This window comes from Hemicordylus capensis, chromosome 3 (genome assembly GCF_027244095.1).
Source record: "Hemicordylus capensis ecotype Gifberg chromosome 3, rHemCap1.1.pri, whole genome shotgun sequence".
Lineage (NCBI taxonomy): Eukaryota > Metazoa > Chordata > Lepidosauria > Squamata > Cordylidae > Hemicordylus > Hemicordylus capensis.
The window spans coordinates 270683778-270706139 of record NC_069659.1 but is presented as its reverse complement, the minus strand read 5'-3'; the positions used below and the strand labels follow the sequence as shown (position 1 = coordinate 270706139).

Here is a 22362-nt window from a genome sequence, read left to right as displayed (position 1 = left end):
TGCTTTGGTGTTGTGTGTTCACTGAACTGTGCTCTGAAACATGGATATATCATAAACAGATATAGCAGAAAAGTAATTGTAGCCTTTTATTAGTGGTGTGCATGGAACTGGCGCCTGCTGCTGATTCGAAGGTGTGTGTGTGGGGGGATATCTTTAAGGATGGGGAGGGTGCTGTTACCCCTCTTGCCGTGTTTCCCCGCTGGCTCTGTCTTTTAAAACGGTCCAGCAGGTTGGCAGCGTACCTCCTTGCTGCCCCGGTGCCTCCTCAGGCTGGAAGTGGTCGGAAGTGCCCGGCGCGCACATGCAATGTGTACACATGCATGCATGACGTGCAAATGTGCACTCGGCACTTCTGGTCCAAGTAGGCAATGGGACAGGAAGGAGCTATGCGGCCACCCTGCCGGACCATTTTAAAAGACAGCGCCGGTGGGAAAAATGCAACTGGAGGGGTAAAAGCACCCTCCCCTGTCCTTAAAGATATCCCCGCCCCCGACCTTTGAACTGCCGAACATTCAAACCATTTCGGAGGCCTGTAAAAGGGCCTCTGAACTGGTTCATGCACATCCCTATCATTTATACATATTTTAAAGTGCTAATGAATGAGGGTTATACTTGTTTGAGTTTGCTGAGCAGAGAGAACTTCAGGATAGCTTTTGAAGGGCCACTTTCATTTGAAGAAGATAACATTGGAGATCTATGGATTCACTGCACAAATGTATTTTTAAAAAATAAATGTTTATTGCTGCTTTTGGATGAGCACACAAAATTAAGGAAGTTCTAATCTGAGTAAAACATCAGTTTGGTTCTCATATCCCCCAACCCAACCACCCCTAAGTACAGAAAAATCAAAGTTATTGTCTTGTAGAAAATCTGCAGACCAAGCAAATGTTTTTAGCTTCTATAATTTAGGGCGGGAGATACACTTCAGCTAGTTTAGAACTAAGAGGCTTAATAAACCATGAATTTAAGCCATGTGAACTGCTCCCATTTGATCAGAGAACACCAGCCTACTTGCACTTCAGGAGATGACCCAGAGCCATGAGCTGGGTTAGTAGAAAATCAGTTGGGCCTGATTTGGGGCCTGAGCTGGGCCCTCTGCTTATTGGCCCCATAGGTCAGCTTTTACAAACTCGGGCACAGACTTTAATGGTAAAAAGCAGCATATCTATCTATCTATCTATCTATCTATCTATCACATTTGTATGCCGCCTTATCCATCCAAGGGCTCTGGCTGCCCTATCCACTCAAAGGCTCTAAATACATCAATAAGCCTTCAAGGAACAAAGCCCTCATAGTGGCAGGGAAGCATGGAAGTTTTCTCATGAGCCCAATTTAAATCTTTTCCATCAGCCCTGCTTATTGGAAGGTTTCACCAGGTGCTTTTGGATGCCCGACTGTTCCCTTGTGCCTTGGGTGAAGCTGAAACTGTAAATCATGTTTTGTTGAATTGTAGGTTGTATCGGGATGTCAGGTGTCGGTTAATTTCACCTTTACTGACCAGTGTTCCGGGACAGTCAGAAGACTAGTTAGTTAAGTTTTGTGTCCGATATTGACAAAATGATAATGACACAGGCACCTCATATACAGTAGCAAAATTTTGTTACATAGAGCTACTAGGATGAGTAGCTTCCAGACTGACGCAGAAGATGTTTGAGTTGTTTATAAGATAAAGCTGTGTCATTTTTACTGTTATCTAAGTCTCTGGGTTTCTACTGTAACGATACCACAAGGTACCTTGTTGCTCCTTTATCTTATCTGCAACAATTAGACATCCCCAGATATAGGTTGGCTTTTACACAGGCCAGATGTAGATGCCTTCCCTCTGCTGTCCTTGAAGGTTGCTACAGTGGGACTCCTTATGCGGAACGTCTATGCCCCTGTGGTGATGGGGAAGCTGAAACAATTGAACATGTTTTGCTTTATTGCTCCTTTTATAGGGACTTACGTTTAGAACTAATATCTCCACTGTTGGCTCGTTTCCCAGGAAATTCGCCTAGCCAACAAGTGGCTTTCCTGCTTGAGGACAGCATACCTGCCATTACTCGGAAAGTGGCGGGCTTTTGTGCAGCAGCTCGAAGAGTGCGCCAGTTTTTAATTAACAGTCCTAGTGCTGCTCTATAACCTTTCAGTTATAATACTGTTGATGGGTTAGACTGTTGACTTGTGGTGTTTTTTTAAAAATTATTTATATTTTAATTGTATTCCCCTCCCCCCCCCCGTTGTGCTGGTCATAGACCGTAATAAACTTTGAACGAATACTGTTATGTATTGGATATGTCGCTTTGTTGTGTTTTGGTCTACAACTGTAAATAAACTTGATTCTTGAACATTGCAAGCCAAACTATTAGCCACCACTAAGGCCAACCTATAAAGCCACGTTTTACCAGGTAATTAAAAAATAATAATAAAGTGCAACCACGTGGGCTTGCATTTGATAGAGCATTCCAAAGGGTTGGCACCACAACTGACTCTCAAGGTTATCAACCACATATCAGTTACCAAGGGAACATGGTGCAGATTGTTGCACATTCATATTGGAATCTGAGTCCAAGAACTGCAGATATGAAAAGGGAGCTGCTTCAGAAGACTATCCAGAAATGGTGTCACAAGGCTGGGGCTGTCATCAGCAGCTAGTAGTGAGACCCTTTCCCCCCAATAAGTGCCAAGACAGGGTGCCGCTGCCTGGAGGCACCAGAGCCATTGGTCTACTATTGTCAAAAAGTATTATGCCAAGAGAAGATGTCTGGATTTTGTTAATATGAAGTATTCTCAATACAGAAGGCAAAAAGACTTCTGTAGGTGAAACAGGTCGGTTGCTAAGCTGAGTGAAAAGTTCTCTTGCATTTTAAAGGGAAAGCAGCAATAAGAATTCCATAAAGAATTAGTGCCAGCATGCTGGCCGCATTATGTCAGATAATGCTGGAAATTCAGGGGATAAACATAAATCGTCTCAAGTATTAAGCATTTAGCCAATTTTCTAAATGTTTTTAATATAATTTATTCTAAAAAGAGCAATAGCTACTTTGCATTTCCAATACATCGTCTGTTGCAGAGAGACAAGCATTTTCTGAATGCTGGCAATGTCAGAAATAAAGTCAAAGGATGTTTTCTGTGGAACTGGGATACTTTTGCCCTGCTTAAGGTGATAAGTAGCAGCAAAATGAGTGACCAAGGGCCCCTTTCTGTGTCAGCTTAGTCACCTTTCTTTGATTGCTGGAGCATGAAATGATCGACTATGTGACAGGAGGCTCATCAAATGGGTCTTTCCCATGGAATCATCTCCACCCACATGACTGGGTAATTTAAACTGCATCCTAACTATATAGGGGCTGCTGATGGGAAAGCACAAGAATACTTGTCCATTATGTAGTAAGGGGCAGATTAGCCAATAAGGAAGTGTTCTGTGGGCCAGTCTGGATGGAACCACTCAAGGTTGTTTGCCCAAGGAAGCAAAGAGAGCAGTGTCTTGAAATGCCACCCGAGAGCATTTTAGGGTGACTGAACCTCTGCTCTATCCAAACTGCCATATCAGCACTGAAGTCCATTCTCATACGGACAGGACAATTATCAGGCTATGTCCTAGGCCAACCTCAAGTGACCCATTCTTCTCTGATTGTAGCAAGTACGGGAGCACAGATTAATGCAGATCACTATGTCTTTTCTTTCAGACCATATGAGATTTGCCCTCTTGTTCTCTCTTCAACAAAACACCCACATCCCTTGCTGCGTTTCCTATTTACTCTCACCCACTAACCAATTACAGATCCATGAAGGCTTGCACCTGCTGTGGCTCGAACCTCTGAGCACCATGCTGAAGCTTTTAAGCTGAACTTCTGACTAAATCCTACACGTCGCTTGCTAATAACAATACTAATAAACACTCAGCTTTAATATAGTTGCTTATGATCTCCAAACACCAGGCATCATGCTGAACACCTGCAATTTTCCTAAGGCTCATGAAGGGAACCCAGAGCTAAGTGCTTGACTGCACAATGCCAATGAGTGCTGCTTAAGCCCCTGTCTTCGAGATTAATCCTTTCTCTGCCCTCCCCTTCTAGTATGAGGAAGCAAAGTTGAGCCATACATTCTTGTGTTCTGCCCTGAATGACTATGCCAGGTATCATATGTATTATACATGTTAATTAACTGGAACATGCAATTAACACATTTTTAAAAATCATTCTCACCATTATGCCACAGTATAGTTATCTGAGAACTGTAGTGGAATGTCCTGAGTATGCAAAGTTATGATTCATTCCGGGGGTCCATGGGAAGAATTCATCCACTGGGTTTCAGACTGGTAGAGGTTTGGGTGGCACAGTTGCAACACACACACATACACACAGCTGGCTTGGCTCCTTCCCGGCTCAGCTGTCTCCTGTGTTAAATGGGCATTGTGGCCGCCAGGACTCTCTCCAGGAAGACAAGGCTGCTGAGCTTCTATCTTGCTCTCTTCTGGCTCATCAGCTACAGCAGCTGGGCTCAGGGCTTCCCACAGGCAGAGGGGGTAGTAAGAGTTGAAGGCTGTACAGATTGTGGCTTTGCCGCTTTCTTTGCTTGCGAAGAAAAGAGCAGAGGTTTCACCCTGCTCTCTCACAGTATCCTGCCATCTCCCTCTGCCTGCAGGAATAGCTGCTTATGTGGACATTTGGGCATTTGACCTCCTGAGGAGGTCGGATGGTTAGGTTTGTACTGATATTCAGACACATCTGCCACTGTTTGCACTGGAGCACAATAATTCTGTATGCCTACATCATAAAGCAGAGCTTCCTGAACTCAAGCATGGATTCAGAGACATAAAGTGAAAAGGATGTCAAGCCAATTAATAATGGAGCAATGGTTCTGGCTGTGTTAGGACCCATCCTAACTACAAAGTTTTGTGGATTCTGAGCTAGGAAAGAGGCCTAGAACGATATATTTTGAATGAGATGATTTAGTGGTGGTAATATACACATTCTCCCTTTCTTTTGACAAGGTTTTAAAGACCTCTTTTAATGCATCAGTAAAAACAAATGAAACCAAGGTCTTACGAACTTGAGCAAATGCATTTCAATGCTAAAACATCATTGTCAATGCTATATGTTTTGGATTTTCAAATATTGGCTAATATATGTGAGCTGGGATAAATCTATAAAGACATGCCATAATAGCAATAGCAATAGCACTTACATTTATATACCGCTCTATCCCACTCCCTTAACTTGGCTGACAGGACCATGAGCCTCCTAGGGCTGCCTGCTGCCTGAGGAGATTCAGAGATGGGGGATCCCATCAATGCACTGCACTCGTGCTGTGGTGCATTGTGGGATATGTGGAGTCTGGGACATGTCCCCGGCCTCCAGAGTGCCGTGCTGTGTGGAGAAGTGTGGGTCATCTGGGAGCGCATTCCACACTCCCAGCAGCATTTCTTTGATCATCGGGGGGGGGGAGGTGAGTTGGAGCAGATGCCCCCCTCTCCCATCTGGTCGTATGAATGGCCCCTACATTAACCTCCTGACTCCTGTTTGAACTTTATTGAGACCCTTAAAGCTGTCTTACTTTCATCCTCTCTAACACTCCCACTTTGCTCAATAGTGATTTCAACATTCATGCTGACAAGCCTTTTGGTCCAGCTGCCTCCCATCTCTTAATTGTGTCTTTACCCAAAAATTGCTCTAGAATTGCCTCTGCCTGATCTGCACGTGGTCTTGACCACCACAATCTTTCTGATCTCCCATTCTTTTGCCTGAGTCCCCTCACATTTACCCAAAACTCTGCTAGAAAAATCATTCACCTCTTGTTGTTCTGGTCATATGACACCTCTTCTTAAATCCCTACATAGTCCATAGTCCACTCCCAGATCCTACACAAACTTCCTCAAAACCCTACATGAACTTGTCTCCCCATATCTCTTCACTCTTCTATCCTTCAACATCCCTGCCCCAGTCATCTGAAGGTGTCCTGCTACGTCAGACAACTCTCTCTTCTCTCTCACTGCCCCTTACCCTGGAACTGCCTTCCAGAACACCTACATGATGCCATCCCCCTTACTTTTGCTAATCCCTACTTAAAACTCACCATCTCCACGATGCTTTTGGTTCAATCCTTTAGTCCTCATACTATACTATAACTAAGCAGCCTGGTTTTGCATGCATGTGTGAACCGCGGGATTGGGCCCAATTCCGGCGGCAACATGGTGACAAACCCACCTAAACAGCCACCCTTGAACACAAGTTAAGGGAGTGAGAGCAACCTTGACCCTAATTTTTAATCGTGTGGCAGCTGTGGCTGCCATACTGTGGGAAGCCCAGGGAGAGAAGGGGGCCCCCCATGATGCACTGTGCACTTGCGTGGTGTATCACTGTATTTCCGGGGCTAGGGTGTCACATTTTGGCCCTCCCTGCTGCCTCAGCGTGCAGTGAATCATCTGGGTGTGCAGGGAATGCGCTCAGCAATGGCGCCTTGATCATCTGTGGGGTAGGAAAGTTTAACCCTCCTTTCCTGCAGGCCACCCTCTAGCCCTTCTCACGGATCGTGAGAAGAGGCTCATGAAATAATCAAATGTTCTTTCCTAGATTACCAGTGCCTTTTCTTCTCCTTCCTTTGCTGTCCCCTTGTGTCTCTTTTACTAGATTATGAGCCCCATAGTGCAGCAACCTGTCTTAGTGCCATGCATATGGATGGCACATACTATCATTAATACTACAAATACTACTACTACTAGTAGTAGTAGCCGCTATCTTCCATCTCATCCTCCTTATCATACCCCCATTTGGAGTTTCCTGGCAACAGAATACTACAGTTAAACAGAAGTCTCATTTGAAAGCAGTATTATGAAATACTGAAGCTATTCCCATGATCACTAGAAACCGGGTTAAGGGAGCCCAGCCCAGTTTCTAGTGATTGTCGGAACCACCGGGCTTGCGGAAGAGTATGGTGGTTCCACAGAGGCTAGCCCTGCTAGGTAACCCTCCTGCTAAATGAGGTTGTGTGAAAGCAAGGTAAGTGATTTTCCTCCTACCTTGCTTCCACACAATCACTTCTGCCCAGGTTTTCCTCTTACCTTGCTTCCACCCAACCGGAAATGGGGATTATACACAGCTCCCAAACCTGGGTAGAACATAATTTTTGACTGTGTGAATGACCTCAAGAATTGATTTAAAAGCTTTACATTTCTAACAGGCACTTGTGTGAAGACTTTAAAGAAGCAGAAAGCACCACGTAGAACCTATGCAAACATTAACTCTCAGTCATGGGTTGTTATATATGGTTAAGCATTATATCACCATGATTTAAGACTAGCCACAAAAATCAGATATGAAAGCATGGTTTTAAATGGGCTTGTAGACCATGGTTTGCATTAACTAAGCATTGCATCTGTACTAAGCAAACCATGGACCAAACCAAAGCAAACCATGGGTTTTTACAGGTGAGTGGGAAGAGCGGGCTAAGCCCGCTCTCCCCGCTCACGAGCGAGCAGGGAGCGCTGGGCGGCCGGATCGGCTGCCCACATGATGGCTGGCTCCGTGACGGAGCCAGCGGGGGGTGGGGGGAGCGGGGGCCATGTGGCCCCCGCAAGATATGTGACTGCACAGGGCATACTGGGGAGACCCCCGAGCTGGGAGGCGGATTTTTGCCTCCCGGCTGGGGGTCTACTCATGAGTAGGCGCAGCACGAAGGCGTGGCGCGGCTACTCACAGTTGCAAAAAGCAGTTTTTCAGGAATGCTCACTCCACAAACCTGCTTTTTAGCAGGGGTTCTTGAGCGGGTTACCCGCTCAAGAACCACTGGGCTCGGCTGCGAGCCCGGTGGTTCTTACAGTCACCAAAAATCGGGCTAGCCTCTGCTAGCCCGATTTTTGCTGATCGTGAGAAGTGCCCCCATAGTTAAAGCACTACCTCTGCTTTTGCTGCCTCTCTGCTTGCAAAGTGACAAACAGATTTTATTTATTAATTATTTATTTTAAAAACTTATATACCGCCCAAATCTTCATCTCTGGACGGTTTTGCTGGTATTTGTCTAAATAAGTTCTCAACAACCTGAACCACAGGTCCGTTGTTCACTTGGGAAAGTTACCAGGATTAAGGTAACAAACCTGGCAAGCACTGATCATGGTTAAGTATGACGTCTGTACCAGGCCATATTATGCTTAATTATGTGCAGTATTTCCACATACCACACCAGGGATCATACAAACTAGAGAAATCCTCAGTATTGCTCTGTTTTTCACAAGACCACTTTTTAAAAGCCTATAAAACTGAACGCATCAACAATGCCTTTGCCTTACTGATAATCATTCTTGCTGATAATATGACGGCCAATTAATTCTGATATGGCAGTTTGGCAGGCTACCTAATGCCCTGTACTTTACTACCTCAGGAGGTTAGTACTTGGCAATTTATACAATGTTTTATACTAATCAATCAAGTTCTTACCATCATTTTATTGTGCGAAAAAAATTTCTTCTAAGCATTATACGTTATGTATGATTCATACAGGAATTACATGCCCACCAGAGCTCCTGTATGCACCCTTAATGTAAGTTACACTGTTTAATTTTATAACCCACTGCTCTTCTTCGAAGGTGTTTTAAGAGGCTCTGATACAAAAGCAGGATTGATGTTCTATGCTGCTATTCTAGCAGATGCTACCTCCTTCCAGTACATCTTAGAAATTCTTCCAAAGGGCACTTTTGTTGAACTGTTTATGGAACAGAGTAAGGTCATCAACAGCCTCCCTTGCTTGGTGTGTGATACCCTAGAAACCTTTCAGCCACTATTTGAGCTAGTAACCATAGATACAGGGCTCTATTCTTACAATTCCCTAAACTTGGAGCTTGGAAATAATGTAGTTTCTTACACCTCTGCATTGCACATTCCTCCTCTAGAATCTGGTCTAGGTAGGCCATTGGTATGACTGTTCTATGTTGGCAAATGAAAACTGATTATCGAAAAATCCTCCAAATTCACATGGTGACTTGAACAACAAAATGAAAAGAATCCTGCATGTATGGTTTTAAAAATCAGAAATATGGAGCACTCTGTAGACAAAAAAGGGTATATATGCAAAGCCATCTTAAAACAGTTTAGCTGTACCATTTAGAAAGTAAAATCCCGAAAATTCACTTTTTCTTAATAACACAAGAAATGACTCACTAGGTCAGGTTCATCAATCTTAGCTAGAATCTCAGCAATCAGCCATCACTAGGTAGTCCATAAAAAATTTACCAGTGGTCCGTCAGTGGACCATGATCAACTTTCTCCTGATTTAGTTTACTGCCTACTAGAACCTTGCTTTGTGACCGGCAAACCAGCTAGGCCAGCTAAGACATCATGCAAGCCAAGATTAAACCTGGGCTTCCTGCACCTTGTCTCGGATTTGACAGAGCACCTTTCCACCTCCCATCTCTCACTGCATGAGCATGAGCTGGAGGAATTCATTTTCTGACTGTGATTAGAAACAAGCCCAGGTTGGCTGTGATATTCAAACAGATCACTCATGGCCTATTCTATCCCAAGGACTTGAAATAAGTACTTATTTCAGTTATGAACTCAACCTTGAGTTCATACTGAGGCTATTCCCACAATCAACGGAAAGTGGGCTACGCTCTCTTACCCTACTTTCCATTGATCGTGGGAACCAGCGGGCTCGCGGGTGAGCCTGGTGCTCCCAAGGCAGCTAGCCTGCCTAAAACACCCTCCCCTTAAATGAGGTTAATGGACCCGGTGACACATGAGCAGCCTCCCGGGCTCGGGGGTCTCTCCAGGATGCCCCGTGCACTTGCACATGCCCCCGATCTCCACAGCCCCTGCCGGCTCCATAATGGAGCCGGCAGTCATGTGGGCAGCCGATCCGGCTGCCCTAGGCTACAGGCTCGATCATCTGCGGAGAGAGTGGGCTAAGCCTGCTCTTCCTGCAGACCCCACAGAAGCTCTTCTCACTGATCATGACCAGAGCTTCACTGTGATTTACTAGAAGCACTTGGTCAGAATAAGCAAGAATCAGTCATTTTGGATATCATGATGTGGCTTGCTTCTAACCTGCAGTGCTTTTGGATATCAGTGCTAGCTTGCTTTTAACCACAATTGGAAACAGAATTCTTCTGATTCATGCTCTCAAGGCTGGTTGCCAGTGCACCGTCAAGTTTTAATCTTTCTTCAGTGTGTGATATCTGAACTGGCCCAATGATTGAAAGCAGACCAATGTGTCTGGTCAGGTCTCAGGGCTACATAAGACTTACATAAACCTGTTGCAAATAAATAAAGAGTAACACATTCTGCTCTTCCATTATGATAGCAAGCAACCTATTATTGATTCCAGCACTTTAAAATTATGAGTGACTGGCTTAATACAATCTTTGAATATATCATTCCAACAATATATTGAATAGAGCAGGGGACAGATAAATAAAAGCCTGTCTGGTTAATCTGCATGCACATCAAGCAAGGGCAGACTATTTGACAGACAATTCTCTTCTCCTCCTTTGCACTTTTTTTTTTTACAGCTGTCAGACTGCAGCTGCTCCAATAGTTTCTTACCTTCAGATTGGCACAAGCTGGTAAGTCATTGTTGGTGGGTATTTCATTGTTGGTGTTCTCTGATGCCAGTGTCTTAGCTCTGTAAGCTGTTGTTGTTATAGCTGTGGTAGTTTGGACAGGTAGGAAAGGCTGCCACATATTCACATCTGTACCATTGCCAAAGGCCTGAATTGCATTTTCTATTGGAGAAATGACAGAGAAAATTCTGTATGTGAACAAATGATAGAAGCTAGCTTAAAACTGACAAAACAAAAAATCAAGGTACATAAAACAAAGAAAATCCTACTACCTAACTGTCTAGGTCACAGATTTATCTCGAGCTATATGAAACCTATAATGCTTTCTATGATAACTGAAAGGTTTAAACTTTAGGCTGGATTCTTACCATGCTAACCTGTAGCCACAGAAATTGTGTGCATAAGGTTGGGAATGTTCAAAAACAGTTATTCATTTCTAGGCAGTTTAAACCCAACCTTATGAACACTTAACCATGGAAATCTGGGACCACCAACACAAGTCCTGGGGCAGGACTAATCCTATGGTGGGTCACAGTATCATAAGAACATATATCTAGACATTCCATATAATTCTGAGATTGATACACTATTCAGACATTAAGGCCATACACACAACCGTTCTGGGAGGTGGGGATGAGGATGGACCTATCTTCCCCCCAGATGATCGTCTACTCCTCTGTGCAGAGCGGATCTCTGGAGGCTGGGACTCGTTTTCTTGGCCTCCAAGAATCCCAAAATGCACTGTGTGATCATTGCACTGTGTGATCACTGTGTGATGGTGCATTGGGTGATTCTCCCGGGAGTCAGGTGCTCAAGGCGCCTGACTCTGTATGCTCGGGAGGCATGCAGCCCAAGAATACACACAACCCTGACAAAAGGCCGGGCTTAAAAGTCAGGTTAGGCGGGGCCTGTGTGCTGGGATTGGGAGCGATCCCAGCGCTCTATGTGAGCAGCCAAACCCAGATCGGGCTGCCTTAGCCTGAGCTAGATTGCTTGTAAGAGTAGCCTCATTAGGTTGTACATATATTCAGGTGTCTGTACAAACGTTTTTTGATACATGCATTCGTTTTAAAAGTGAACCTGGTACAGGAAGTATACTGTTCTACGTGCATTGAACATAATGGCTGAATAACTATGTTTTCAGATAGGTATACTGTACATAGATTGTACATGTACGGCACACAATTTTTTAATCTGTATTATTGTCTTTGTGAGTCACCTTGAGCAGTATCATATTGGAGGGGTGGGATATAAATATTTTAAATAAATAAATAAATGTGTGAATATAGCTTTAGATAGTTTGATAAGCCAAACAGCAAGCAATATTTTGATTATGTTGAGGGGGGGAGTTAAATAAAAAGAGGAAATATGAGATCGTTTTAAAATATGATTATTATTTTCTTTCCCTTTTCCCTTCCAGTCCTCAAACAAATCTGCATAATTAGGTAGGAAAAGCATGCTTACACTAGAAGTTCAAAATGTAAAAGTTGAAAGGCTTATTGTAGTTTTTCATGAGATTAAATACTGTGTTTATGGCAAGAGTAAATTGGTTGGTTTCTTTTAAAAAAACACACAAATGAATAGAAAAACAGTTTTTAATCAGGTCTTTGGGGATTCAGCATGGATTTAGGGATTTCTTATTTCAAACTCATTGTGTAAGAAATCAAACTATTTCACTAGGGACCTGACTATGGAAGTTATTAATACATTCCTTCAATAGCATCCACTACTTACTTTACATTATTTCATTTTACTTCTTATCTTAGAAAGATGCACTTTATTCTAACATTCTTTTTTTAATTCTAATGAATGCAGGCAATGATTTGTAGACTTCAAAAATGGTCTGGCTGATGTGAGGAGAAGTGAGGAAAACCTATATGGATTTCATGCCTTGCAGCACATTACAGAAAACTAAAAAAAATGACCTTAGAGTTGACAGATAGTTACTCTGGATGAAAATAAACGGACACCTCATTGTTCTAAATACAATTGCACAAATTCTAGGAACCAAAGACTATTATATATAAACCATTCAGAACACATTCAGAAAATCCTATTAGCATAGTCCTCTTGGGGTTTAGTCTCTTCAGAATAAAGGTTGTGGCTGGGAGTGGGAATGAAGATCTGAATGAACCTGAGTTAAAAAGAAGGCTATATGAATACAGAAAAGAATCATGTGAAGGAGAAGGTAAGGCTAGAATAACTGGCATTAGCTTTCAATGGGCAGGGAGCTTGTGGTTTCAGTGAACAGTCAATCATGTGATTCCCCCCACCTTTCACTCTAAAGTGGTACATTCCCAGTAAGACTGGGATGTGATCCCTCTGAATGTGTAGTTTGACCCCTATGGCCATTTAAACAGGCTGACAAAACTTTAAATCAATGGGATAAAAATGGCATATGGCCCAATCCAACAGTCAAGAAGTATGCAGGATTAGTGACAAGGAATGAGCCAATAGAATGCTGACGTCTGTTGTGTGAATACTGACTCTCCAACAAAAATCCAAAGATTTTAAATATATGCACATTAATAGCCCAAATCTTATCAAATGAGTGATGCACTGTATAAATTACTAAGCATTTGTATTTTTATTTAAAATAAAGGTTTACAAAAGTCAATCCATTAACAAAAAGGATAATGGAACATTTATCCCCCTTCAGTGAAATGCTATTAAAGCAGGGACACCTTTAATTTCTTCATGAAGAAAAGGTCTCTCTGCCAGGGTGAGTATAATTTTTCCTCAGAGTGTCCTCTAATGTCATTGCTTTATCTTCATTAACATTTTTATTCCAACAGCAGAAGAGAGGACAATGGAACTGAGATGTTTCTTTTAAAGGAGAATATGTAACTATGCAGTAATGATAACATTTTTTAAATCAGCACATTAGTAAACTATTAAAACAATTAAAACAGTGTATAGGTATCAATAGACACTCTGCTAGGCCTTCAGAAGTCTGCAATTTTGTTTCTTTAAAATGTTTATTTGGAGTGTTCATGAAGCATGAATTGAAGTGTGAAACTAGTGGCGCACCCAGGTTATTTGGGAGCTGGGACACCACCACCCACCGTCACGATGGTGGTGGTGGTGGTGGGGTGTGTGTGTGAGAAGAAAGTCTCCGCTTTTGCACACTGTTCTTTGCACACCGGCGGCACTAGCTGCAGGAGGGTGGGGTGGGGGTCGAAGAGGAGAGAGTTCCCCTTTAAGGAGGAGATTTTTACTGGTAGGATGGGGTGGTGGTGATGGCTGCAGGGAGGGTGGTGGGGCGGCGAAGAGGGGAGAGTTCCCCATTACCCTTTGTCTGCATCTGGGATGGAAGGCGGAGAGCTCCATGCAGGTCCACTCTCTCCCAAATGACGGCTTATCGCCTCTCTGCTGTCTTATAGTTAAGACAGTTTTGCAACCTGCTTCACCCTCCTGCTCTTCTAACGCGAGACGGGAGGTCCCTCCCCTTCGTCTGCCTGGATGACCCAAAGTGATGCCCGGAGAAGCTTCCCTGGAAGTTCTACAGATTGCTGTTTTAAGGGGTAAGGCAGAGGGGCTAGGAATAAGAACCTCGCTGGATCAGTCCAAAAAGTCTCTTTTAGCCCAACAGCCAGTTTCCAACACATGCCCACAAGCAGGAAGGAGGCGAGAGGCCGTCACTTGGGAGGAGGAGGAGGGAGCATAGCTGGATGGAGCTCGCCACCTCCCATCCCAGATGGAGGGTTACAGGGGGAACTCTCCCCTCCTCACTGCAACCACCATGCCCCCATCCCCCCGGGTAAAAATCTCCTCCTTAGAGGAGAACTCTCTCCTCTCCACCCTCCTTGCAGCTAGTGCTGCTGCCGTGCAGCGGTGTTTTGTTTTGTTTTTTGTAAAGGCGTGCTGGCACTAGAGCCACCTAGTGGGGCAGCACGCAAAGTGGCTGCAGGGGCCCCCAACCTTTGGAGGCCATGGGCCAGAGCCACAAGGTCCGGGGGTAAGAGCGCCTCTTTGTGAAACTTTTCACATTTAACTTGGAGGTTCCAGAAGCAGGGATGTGCCTGAAGTGTGGTTCGAGCATTCTTAGGGAAATTAGAAAGGGGACTTTAAGAAAAAGGAGAGCAGGTGCTTACCTACTCTACACCATCCCTTCCAGCTTCCTGCTGGGTGGCATGCTTCCTACAAAGCCCTGCACGCTCTCAGAATGCACATGGCATCTGTGCAGGGTGTTGCTGACCATGTAAATTGTGGCCACACATGCACAAATGCCATGTGTATGCTGACAGAGCTTTCGCCTCACCTCTGAACAAGCCCCACCTCTGCAATCACAGCATATATTATGGTATCAACAAATATCTGGAGATATTTGAGAAAATATATTTTAAAAACCACCTTGAGATTGTTTTAATGAAAGGCGGTATACAAACTTAACAATAAATAAATAAATAAATAAATAAATAAATAAATAAATAGTACTTACTAAGACATACATTATCCTGGAAGAAATTTAGAAATTTGACGCATTCTTCTAGGTCATTGCCACTGTTGTTGCAGTCACACCATGGAGAAACACTGAGACTGTTAGAGTTTATATAGTTTGGTGTCATAACTGTGCCTGTTAACAAAAGCAAAAACACCATTATGTAAGGTCACCTCTTTCCAATAACCTACCATTCTCCAGAAAACCTAGACTTGTTGGTGAGGAGAGTAGAGCAGGATTAAGACGTTAAAGCCACAAACCTGCTTTTAGGATTCTTTTCCCCCAAGTATTGTGTTGAGTTTGGAAGGGTTCTTTTTTAATGACCTGATCTATAATGAGGAATAATATGAAGGCAGGACAAAGGAGTATTGCTGATGCAGAGGTGTCTGCCTGAAGAAATGGCTGAAATTACATGTCAGATATTGAGTCATGATTTGTTGACATGGCTGCCTCAGAAGGTGAGGATAACGTGGCCTCCTCCATTGACCTGGCTAGGACTAACTTCTGTTTAGTTCCTTCTCTCCCAGAGCCACTGACCTGACTAGGCCTTTTGCCTTCTCCCTTTCCAGAATTGCCTGCAGCTGTAGCCATTCCCACAGAGGGAGAGATTAGACAACAAGGCCTCTTCCATCAGTCTGGATAGGACCATGTGGCTCCTCCCATTTCACAGCTATGAAATGGTGCCTCTTCTATCCTTGCTCTTTCCTTTTTTGTATTATCTTTATATATAATCTTATTTATATATAATTCTCTTAAACGTACCCGTTGCTAATGCCATGCATGGCATCTCTCACAAGAGTTTGCGAGCAGCTGCCAGATAAGATAGTGACGGGGAGAAAATAGCAGTGCTGGCCGGAGGCGGCAGCCTGGCTCAGCCGCCAGGAGCAGGAGGCGGTGACAGGCTGGCCCAGCTGTAGGGAGGGGGAGGAGGCGGCAGCGGCGAGCCGGCCCGGCCGCAGGGAGGTGGAGGCCACTGCTGGGAGTTGGTGGGCGGGCAGGAGGAGGTGGCGGGTCGGCTTTCCAGCTGGCTTAACAGCCAGAAAGCGTGTGTGTGTGTGCGGGGGGGAGAAGCGGGCCGGCCAGCCAGAAAGCTGGGTGCTCTGTGCCTGGTCCAGCTAGTATCAATTAAACTATAAACCATTATTTTAAACCGTGAACTACTCTAAGCATACTGGCAAAAAGGTGGTATAGAAATATAGGAAGCAAAAAGGAAGGAAGGTAGGAAGGAAGGAAGGAAGGAAGGAAGGAAGGAAGGAAGGAAGGAAGATGCCCATAATCTAATTTATTTTATTCTGCTGTAATCCGAGAATTCCATAAACGTAAGGCAAGACAGGGATGGGTGGTTGCTAATGAAAGTGTTTGCTCTGCAAAAATAATATTTTTTTAAAACCCAGAACAAATTTTACTTGCAACTCTTAAGTCACACTACACACAATGGACTGGAGTATGTTTTGATCATGTGGAAGTACTTTAGAATTCTGGAACATATGAAGCTGCCTTGTATTGAGTTGGATATTAGACCATCTATCTCAGTTGAGTGACTGGCAGCAGCTCACCAGTTTCCAACAGGGAACTTTCCCAGTCCTACCTTGAGATGCTAGGGATTGAACGTGGAAACATCTGTCATTGAGCAAGGCCCCTCACTGTCTGAATGGACAACAGGATGTCCATTTTCTCCAGACGTAGCATTTGGCTTTCTCTCCTGACATATTCCATTGATATACATTGGAAAAAGCATCATGGAAAATAGTCATTTGGGGTATTAAGTCAGTGATGGCTTCAGGATATACATTATGACACATTACGATCACAGTGGATTTTATTCTAGGCTTTGTAGGTTGCCAAAAGCAAAGTCAGTGAATAGTAACAGAAAATGGAGCCCCAAGTCAGCAACATACATCATTTCTGTCACCAAGGCAGAAATTGAACAGATCAACCACCACCACTTCATACATCCACTACCACCACTTCATACATCAACATGGGAAACAATGAAAAACAAACATTAATAGTTGCCATGGAAAAGTGTAAAAAACAAATAAAGTTATATACAAATGGGCACAATGATGAAAAGGATATGTTTGTTTTGTTGTCAGACTCTATTGAATTAGATTAAAAGCACACTCTGAATCTAAACATTTTAACTAGCAACTCTAGCAATAATTGCCCAATGTCTGCAGAAGCTGGCAAATAACAGTTTTGAAATAATGAAATGTGTGTGGGTGTCGGGGAGGGGGGGGAGAGAATGCAATCAAATGGGCAATTCTCACCAGCATCAAAGTTTGACAAAAGATAAATGTGGGGTGGGGGGCTGAAAGACGTGCTTGCGATGGACTATTTGGATGACCCATGTGCCATATGCATAGTGAAATCAGGAATAAGAAATAAAATGTCCAGAGAAGCAACCAAAAATAGCTGGATGTTTTGAGATGGCACTGAAATATTTAAACCATCATGTATTATTGTATCAGAAATACAGATATTTAAAAGGGGAAATGAAATGACAAAATAAAGTTTATGAAAATAAAATGGACAAGCTGATGAACTTTTTCTAAAATTACATTTTCCATGAGGATTAATGGAGCAAAAGAGCACTGAAAAAAAATGGGCTAGCCACTAAAGTAAAGGTCTGTTGCTCAGCATTTCATGCATCCCGGTGTGAGAGAAGGGGAGTAGTATTAAAGAGCAAGTTTACATGAACACACTGTGGCTGGCTACATTGATTTTCAGTCTAGATTGCATGGTACGTAACAAGCAGGAAGTGTTGAATTGTTCACTACAAGTACCAAATGCAGTCTGGCACACTGCTGCTCAACCTACATCAGGCAGGTTTGCGCTGGTGCATCAAACTGAAGGGCATACTTACATTTTGTATTTTCTCCCCCCCCCTCCCGCTTTTGGTCTGTTACGATTTAATGTGTTATGTGTTTTTATTTCATGTTTTAATGCTGTGTTGTGAGCCGCCCAGAGAACAATTTGTTATGGGGCAGCTAACAAATAAAGTTTGTTTCTTTAATTTATCTAGGGAGCAAGAGGTTGCTGGTTTGAATCCCCACTGGTATGTCTCCCAGATTATGGGAAACACCTATATTGGGCAGCAGTGATATAGGAAGATGCTGAAAGGCATCCTCTCATACTGTGTAGGAGATGGCAATGGTAACCCCCTCCAGTATGCTACCAAAGAAAACCACAGGGCTCTGTGGTTGCCAGGATTTGACACCGACCCGATGGCACAACGTTACTTTACTACTACTACTACTACTACTACTACTACTACTACTACTATTACTGGACTATTCAGAAGAGGCATTTACCACAAGTACTCTGCACACTGGGATAAACAAGTGCCCAGCCAAATACAGAGTGGTCACTGAGAATCTGACTAAAGCAAGTAACAATTTAGGATAGGATTGGGAGTTCAAGGGCCAAAGTTTCTCCAGCAAAACTGTAGCATCCTAGCTGATATACAGACAGCTCCTTGCTTCTGTCACTCTAAAGGTAAAGTGTGCCGTGACCCTGTGATTGTCTTTGGTAGAATACAGGAGGGGTTTACCATTGCCAACTTCCACACAGTATGAGATGATGCCTTTCAGCATCTTCCTACCCGTGTTTCCCCGAAAATAAGACACTGTCTTATATTAATTTTAGCCCCCCAAAATGCACTAGGGCAATTAGCGGTACATCAGAAATTACAGCTAGGTCTTACTTTTGGGGAAACAGGGTATATTGCTACTGCCCAAAATAGGTGTTTCCAACAGTCTGGGAAACATACCAGCGGGGACTCGAACTGGCAACCTCTGGCTTGCTAGTCAAGTCATTTCCCCGCTGTGCCATTACTCTACTATTTCTACTGCTCTACTACTCACATAAAACAAATGAACCTCTCTAATTTGTTGGACATACAAGCTAACAGGAAAGGAACAGATGACAGATCTGAGGGGCTGTTCAAAGTGAAAAAAGGCTTTCTAACTGTTTCCTTCTCATTAAATATGAGATACAATTCGAACTGCAATTGTTTGCATTCAACAGTGTTATATATCACAGATGCATTAACATCAATGGAAGTTTTGCCACTGATTTCAATGGCATGTAGATTATGCCCTAGAGTTGCTAAACAGCGATGGTCAATTGTACATTACTCATATGGCTCCCCCCACCTTTGATGGGGGGTGAGTAAAAAGAAATATCCTTATTGGTGTAAAATTTAACAATGAACATAAGAACAGCCCTGCAGGATCAGGCCCAAGGCCTATCAAGTCCAGCATCCTGTTTCACACAATGGCTAACCAGATGCCACTGAGAAGCCCACAAGCAAGAGGTGAGGGCATGTCCTCACCTGCTCTTGCTCACCTGCAACTGGTATTGAGAGGCATCTTGCCTCTGAGGCTGGCCTATAGCCACTAGTCTAGTAGCCACTGATAGACCTGTCCTCCATGAATTTGTCTAAGCCTCTTTTAAAGCCATTCAAGTGAGTGGCCATCACCACATGCTGTGGTAGAGAATTCCATAGATTAATTATGAACTGTGTGAAAAAGTGCTTCCTTTTATCAGGTCTAAATTTCCCAGCATTCAGTTTCATAGGATGACCCTGGTTCTAATGCTGTGAGAAAGGGAGAAAAATTTATCTCTGTGCACTCTTTCTACTCCATGCATAATTTTATACACCTCTATCATGTCTCCTTGTAGTTGCTTTTTCCCCCAAAACTAAAAAGTCCCAGATGCTGTAGCTTTGCCTCATAAAGAAGGTGCTCCAGGCCCCTGATCGTCTTGATTGCCCTCTTCTGCACTGTTTCCAATTCTACAGTTTCCTTAAGATACGGTGACCAGAACTGTATGTCAAATGTGGCCATATTAGCATTTTTATTTTCAACCTCCTACCTAATGGTCCCTAGCATGGAATCTGACTTTTTCATAGTTGCTGTGCACTGAGTCAACAAGCTGTCCACCATGACCCCAAGACCGGGGTCAGTCACTGATAGCTCACACCCCATCAGTATATATGTGAAGTGGGGGGGTTGTCCCAATATGCATCACTTTACACTTACTTACACTGAACAGCATTTGCCATTTTGTAGCACACTCACCCAGTTTGGAGAGATCCTTTTTGATCTCCTCATAATCATAAATAGTTTAGTGTCATCTACAAATTTGGCCACTTTATTGCTCACTCCAACTTCTAGATCATGTATGATTAAGTTAAAAAGCACTGGTCCTCATACATATCCCTGGGGGACCCCTATTCTGACTTCCCTCCATTGTGAAAACTGTCCGGTGTGGAAGTGATTATGCACAAGATCAGATAAAAAGTGCTATATCCTTTCTGGACAGAAGCAAAGATTTCCAAAGCAAAACAGGAAATACTAAACTAGGGTCTAAATGATAAAGGGCAAATATAAAAATGCTACCAAGCTATGGCTATAATATGCTCATTCCATGCCCAAGTGTATATATAGCAACAAATATAAAATAGCCGAAAGAACAGTTAGTAAAAGTAAGTCTGGAATCTAAACCTGGGGGCTGATGTGAAACCAAGTGGATTAAATTATTTCCCCTGCTTTTTGTTTTGTTGTTCTGGAGGGAATCTTGGACTCCAGCCACATACCATGCACATATCAGCAAAGTTATAAATTTCAGGGTTGGATAGTGGGCAAACTGGGTCTATTTCAATACGTTCTCTGGTCTTTTCTGCCACATACACCAACATTTTTGCATTTGGTATAAAAACAAGCTAGAAACTGCCACAAAAACAGAACACAAAATCAAAATCACAACTTTTAAAAATTGATTTTAAAAATGTAAGTTATGATTAATCCATAATTCGTTGTATTTTTTCCATGTTCATCCAAAAACATCATATTTCATTTCCATTTCCATGGCAGTGTTTAATGTGGCAAACTTGCTCTATGTGACTTTTACCCATCACATTAATGTCATAAGTCGCTCTTGAGCTACTATTATATTTGTTAATACATCACGTTACTATGTCCTCAGTCCTGAGAAAACTAGCCACTCAGGCTGTGGTAAACATCTTAGCATGCAAAAACATGATGGGTAAATATTACCTTAAGATGATTTTATGAGTTCTCAGACTTGCTGTATATTTGAGTTCTCAAAGCCAATTCCAATTTTATGATTATCATGTGAAGGCAACTGCAAGATGCAGGGGAGGAATTCTCATAATAATCTATGCAACCACAGAATGTGTGTGCACCCCTTATGGATGATGAATTATTTATAGATTTATATTAGTTAGGGATGTGCATGAATTGTTTTTAAATTCGATTTGTGCCCGAATTAAATCACCCGATTCGGTTTGTGTCCAAATCTTTCCCCTTGAATCACCCCTGATTAGATTTGGATTTGATTCAATCCAAATATGCACCAAATATGGGTGGCACCAAATATGGGTGGTGGGTAGGTCCCCATGGGTACTACCTACCAACCAAATTTCAAGGCAGTGGGGTACTGGGTTGATATTTAATGAATGTATTTAGTTCTTACTGATTTTGTATATTTCCGCCATAGGAAATAATGGGGATTCGAAGTCACTCTATTCTAACCCTAACATGGATCCCCCGCTTTAATTTTAAAAGAAAAAGCTAAGATCTAGCCCTTGTAGAAGTGGAGTTATGGAGCAAAATGTGCAATCACTATTTTTTAAGTGTTTTGATTCTTTGGTGTATAATAACTTTTCATCATAATGAATCCCTCATTGCACATCTTCACTTCTTCTGTTCATTTTGACTGTAATTGGACAGTGCCAACTGTCAACTACCATATGTCGACTACAAACCCCCTCTCCCACCTGCAAGGCAGTGGGGTACTCAGTTTATTTTTTAGGAATTTTTGGTTTAGATTCTTTTGTGTCTTCATCACACACCTTCTGTTCATTTTGGCCCCACTGCTTTGCAGGTTGGGATGGGGTATTAGTGGCATCCCATGTGCCAACTACCCCCCACCCAACCCACTGGGTACTCAGTTTATATTTTAGGAATTTTTGACATTAGTTATTATACACCAAAGGAGCCAAACATTTGAAAAATCGTGACCTCACATTTTGCTCCATAACTCTACTCCTACAGGGGCTAGAGCTTAGCTTTAATACAAAAGAAAATAAAGAAAGCTGGGAATCTGGGGAAATTAACAGGAGGAATCCGAATCTTGAAATGATTCAAAATGAATCCGGAACAATTCGATTTGGACCCGAATCTAGCCAATGGACCACAGGGGTGATTTGTTCTGTCTCCAAATTGCCCAAATAAGCCAGATGTGGGTACAAATCAATTTGTACCTGAATCGATTTGCACATCCCTATTATTAGTCTTACCGAGACCTTGGTATTTAATAGAAATTCTACTTTTGGAAGACTCTGAGTTTAACAGAGTAA

At 42.9% G+C, this 22362-nt stretch overlaps 1 protein-coding gene across 3 annotated transcripts in view; it reads right to left on the bottom strand.

Moving 5' to 3' along the window:
* Nucleotides 1-22362, bottom strand: part of GFRA1 (GDNF family receptor alpha 1) — a 325570-nt gene that overhangs the window by 59349 nt on the left and 243859 nt on the right. For all 3 annotated transcript variants that reach the window (XM_053309092.1, XM_053309091.1, XM_053309094.1), the window contains exons 7-8: nucleotides 14976-15110; nucleotides 10518-10696 (exon numbers count right to left, since the gene is read on the bottom strand). In XM_053309092.1, the coding sequence (XP_053165067.1) occupies nucleotides 10518-10696; nucleotides 14976-15110 (314 nt within the window). The remainder of the gene's footprint in view (nucleotides 1-10517; nucleotides 10697-14975; nucleotides 15111-22362) is intronic.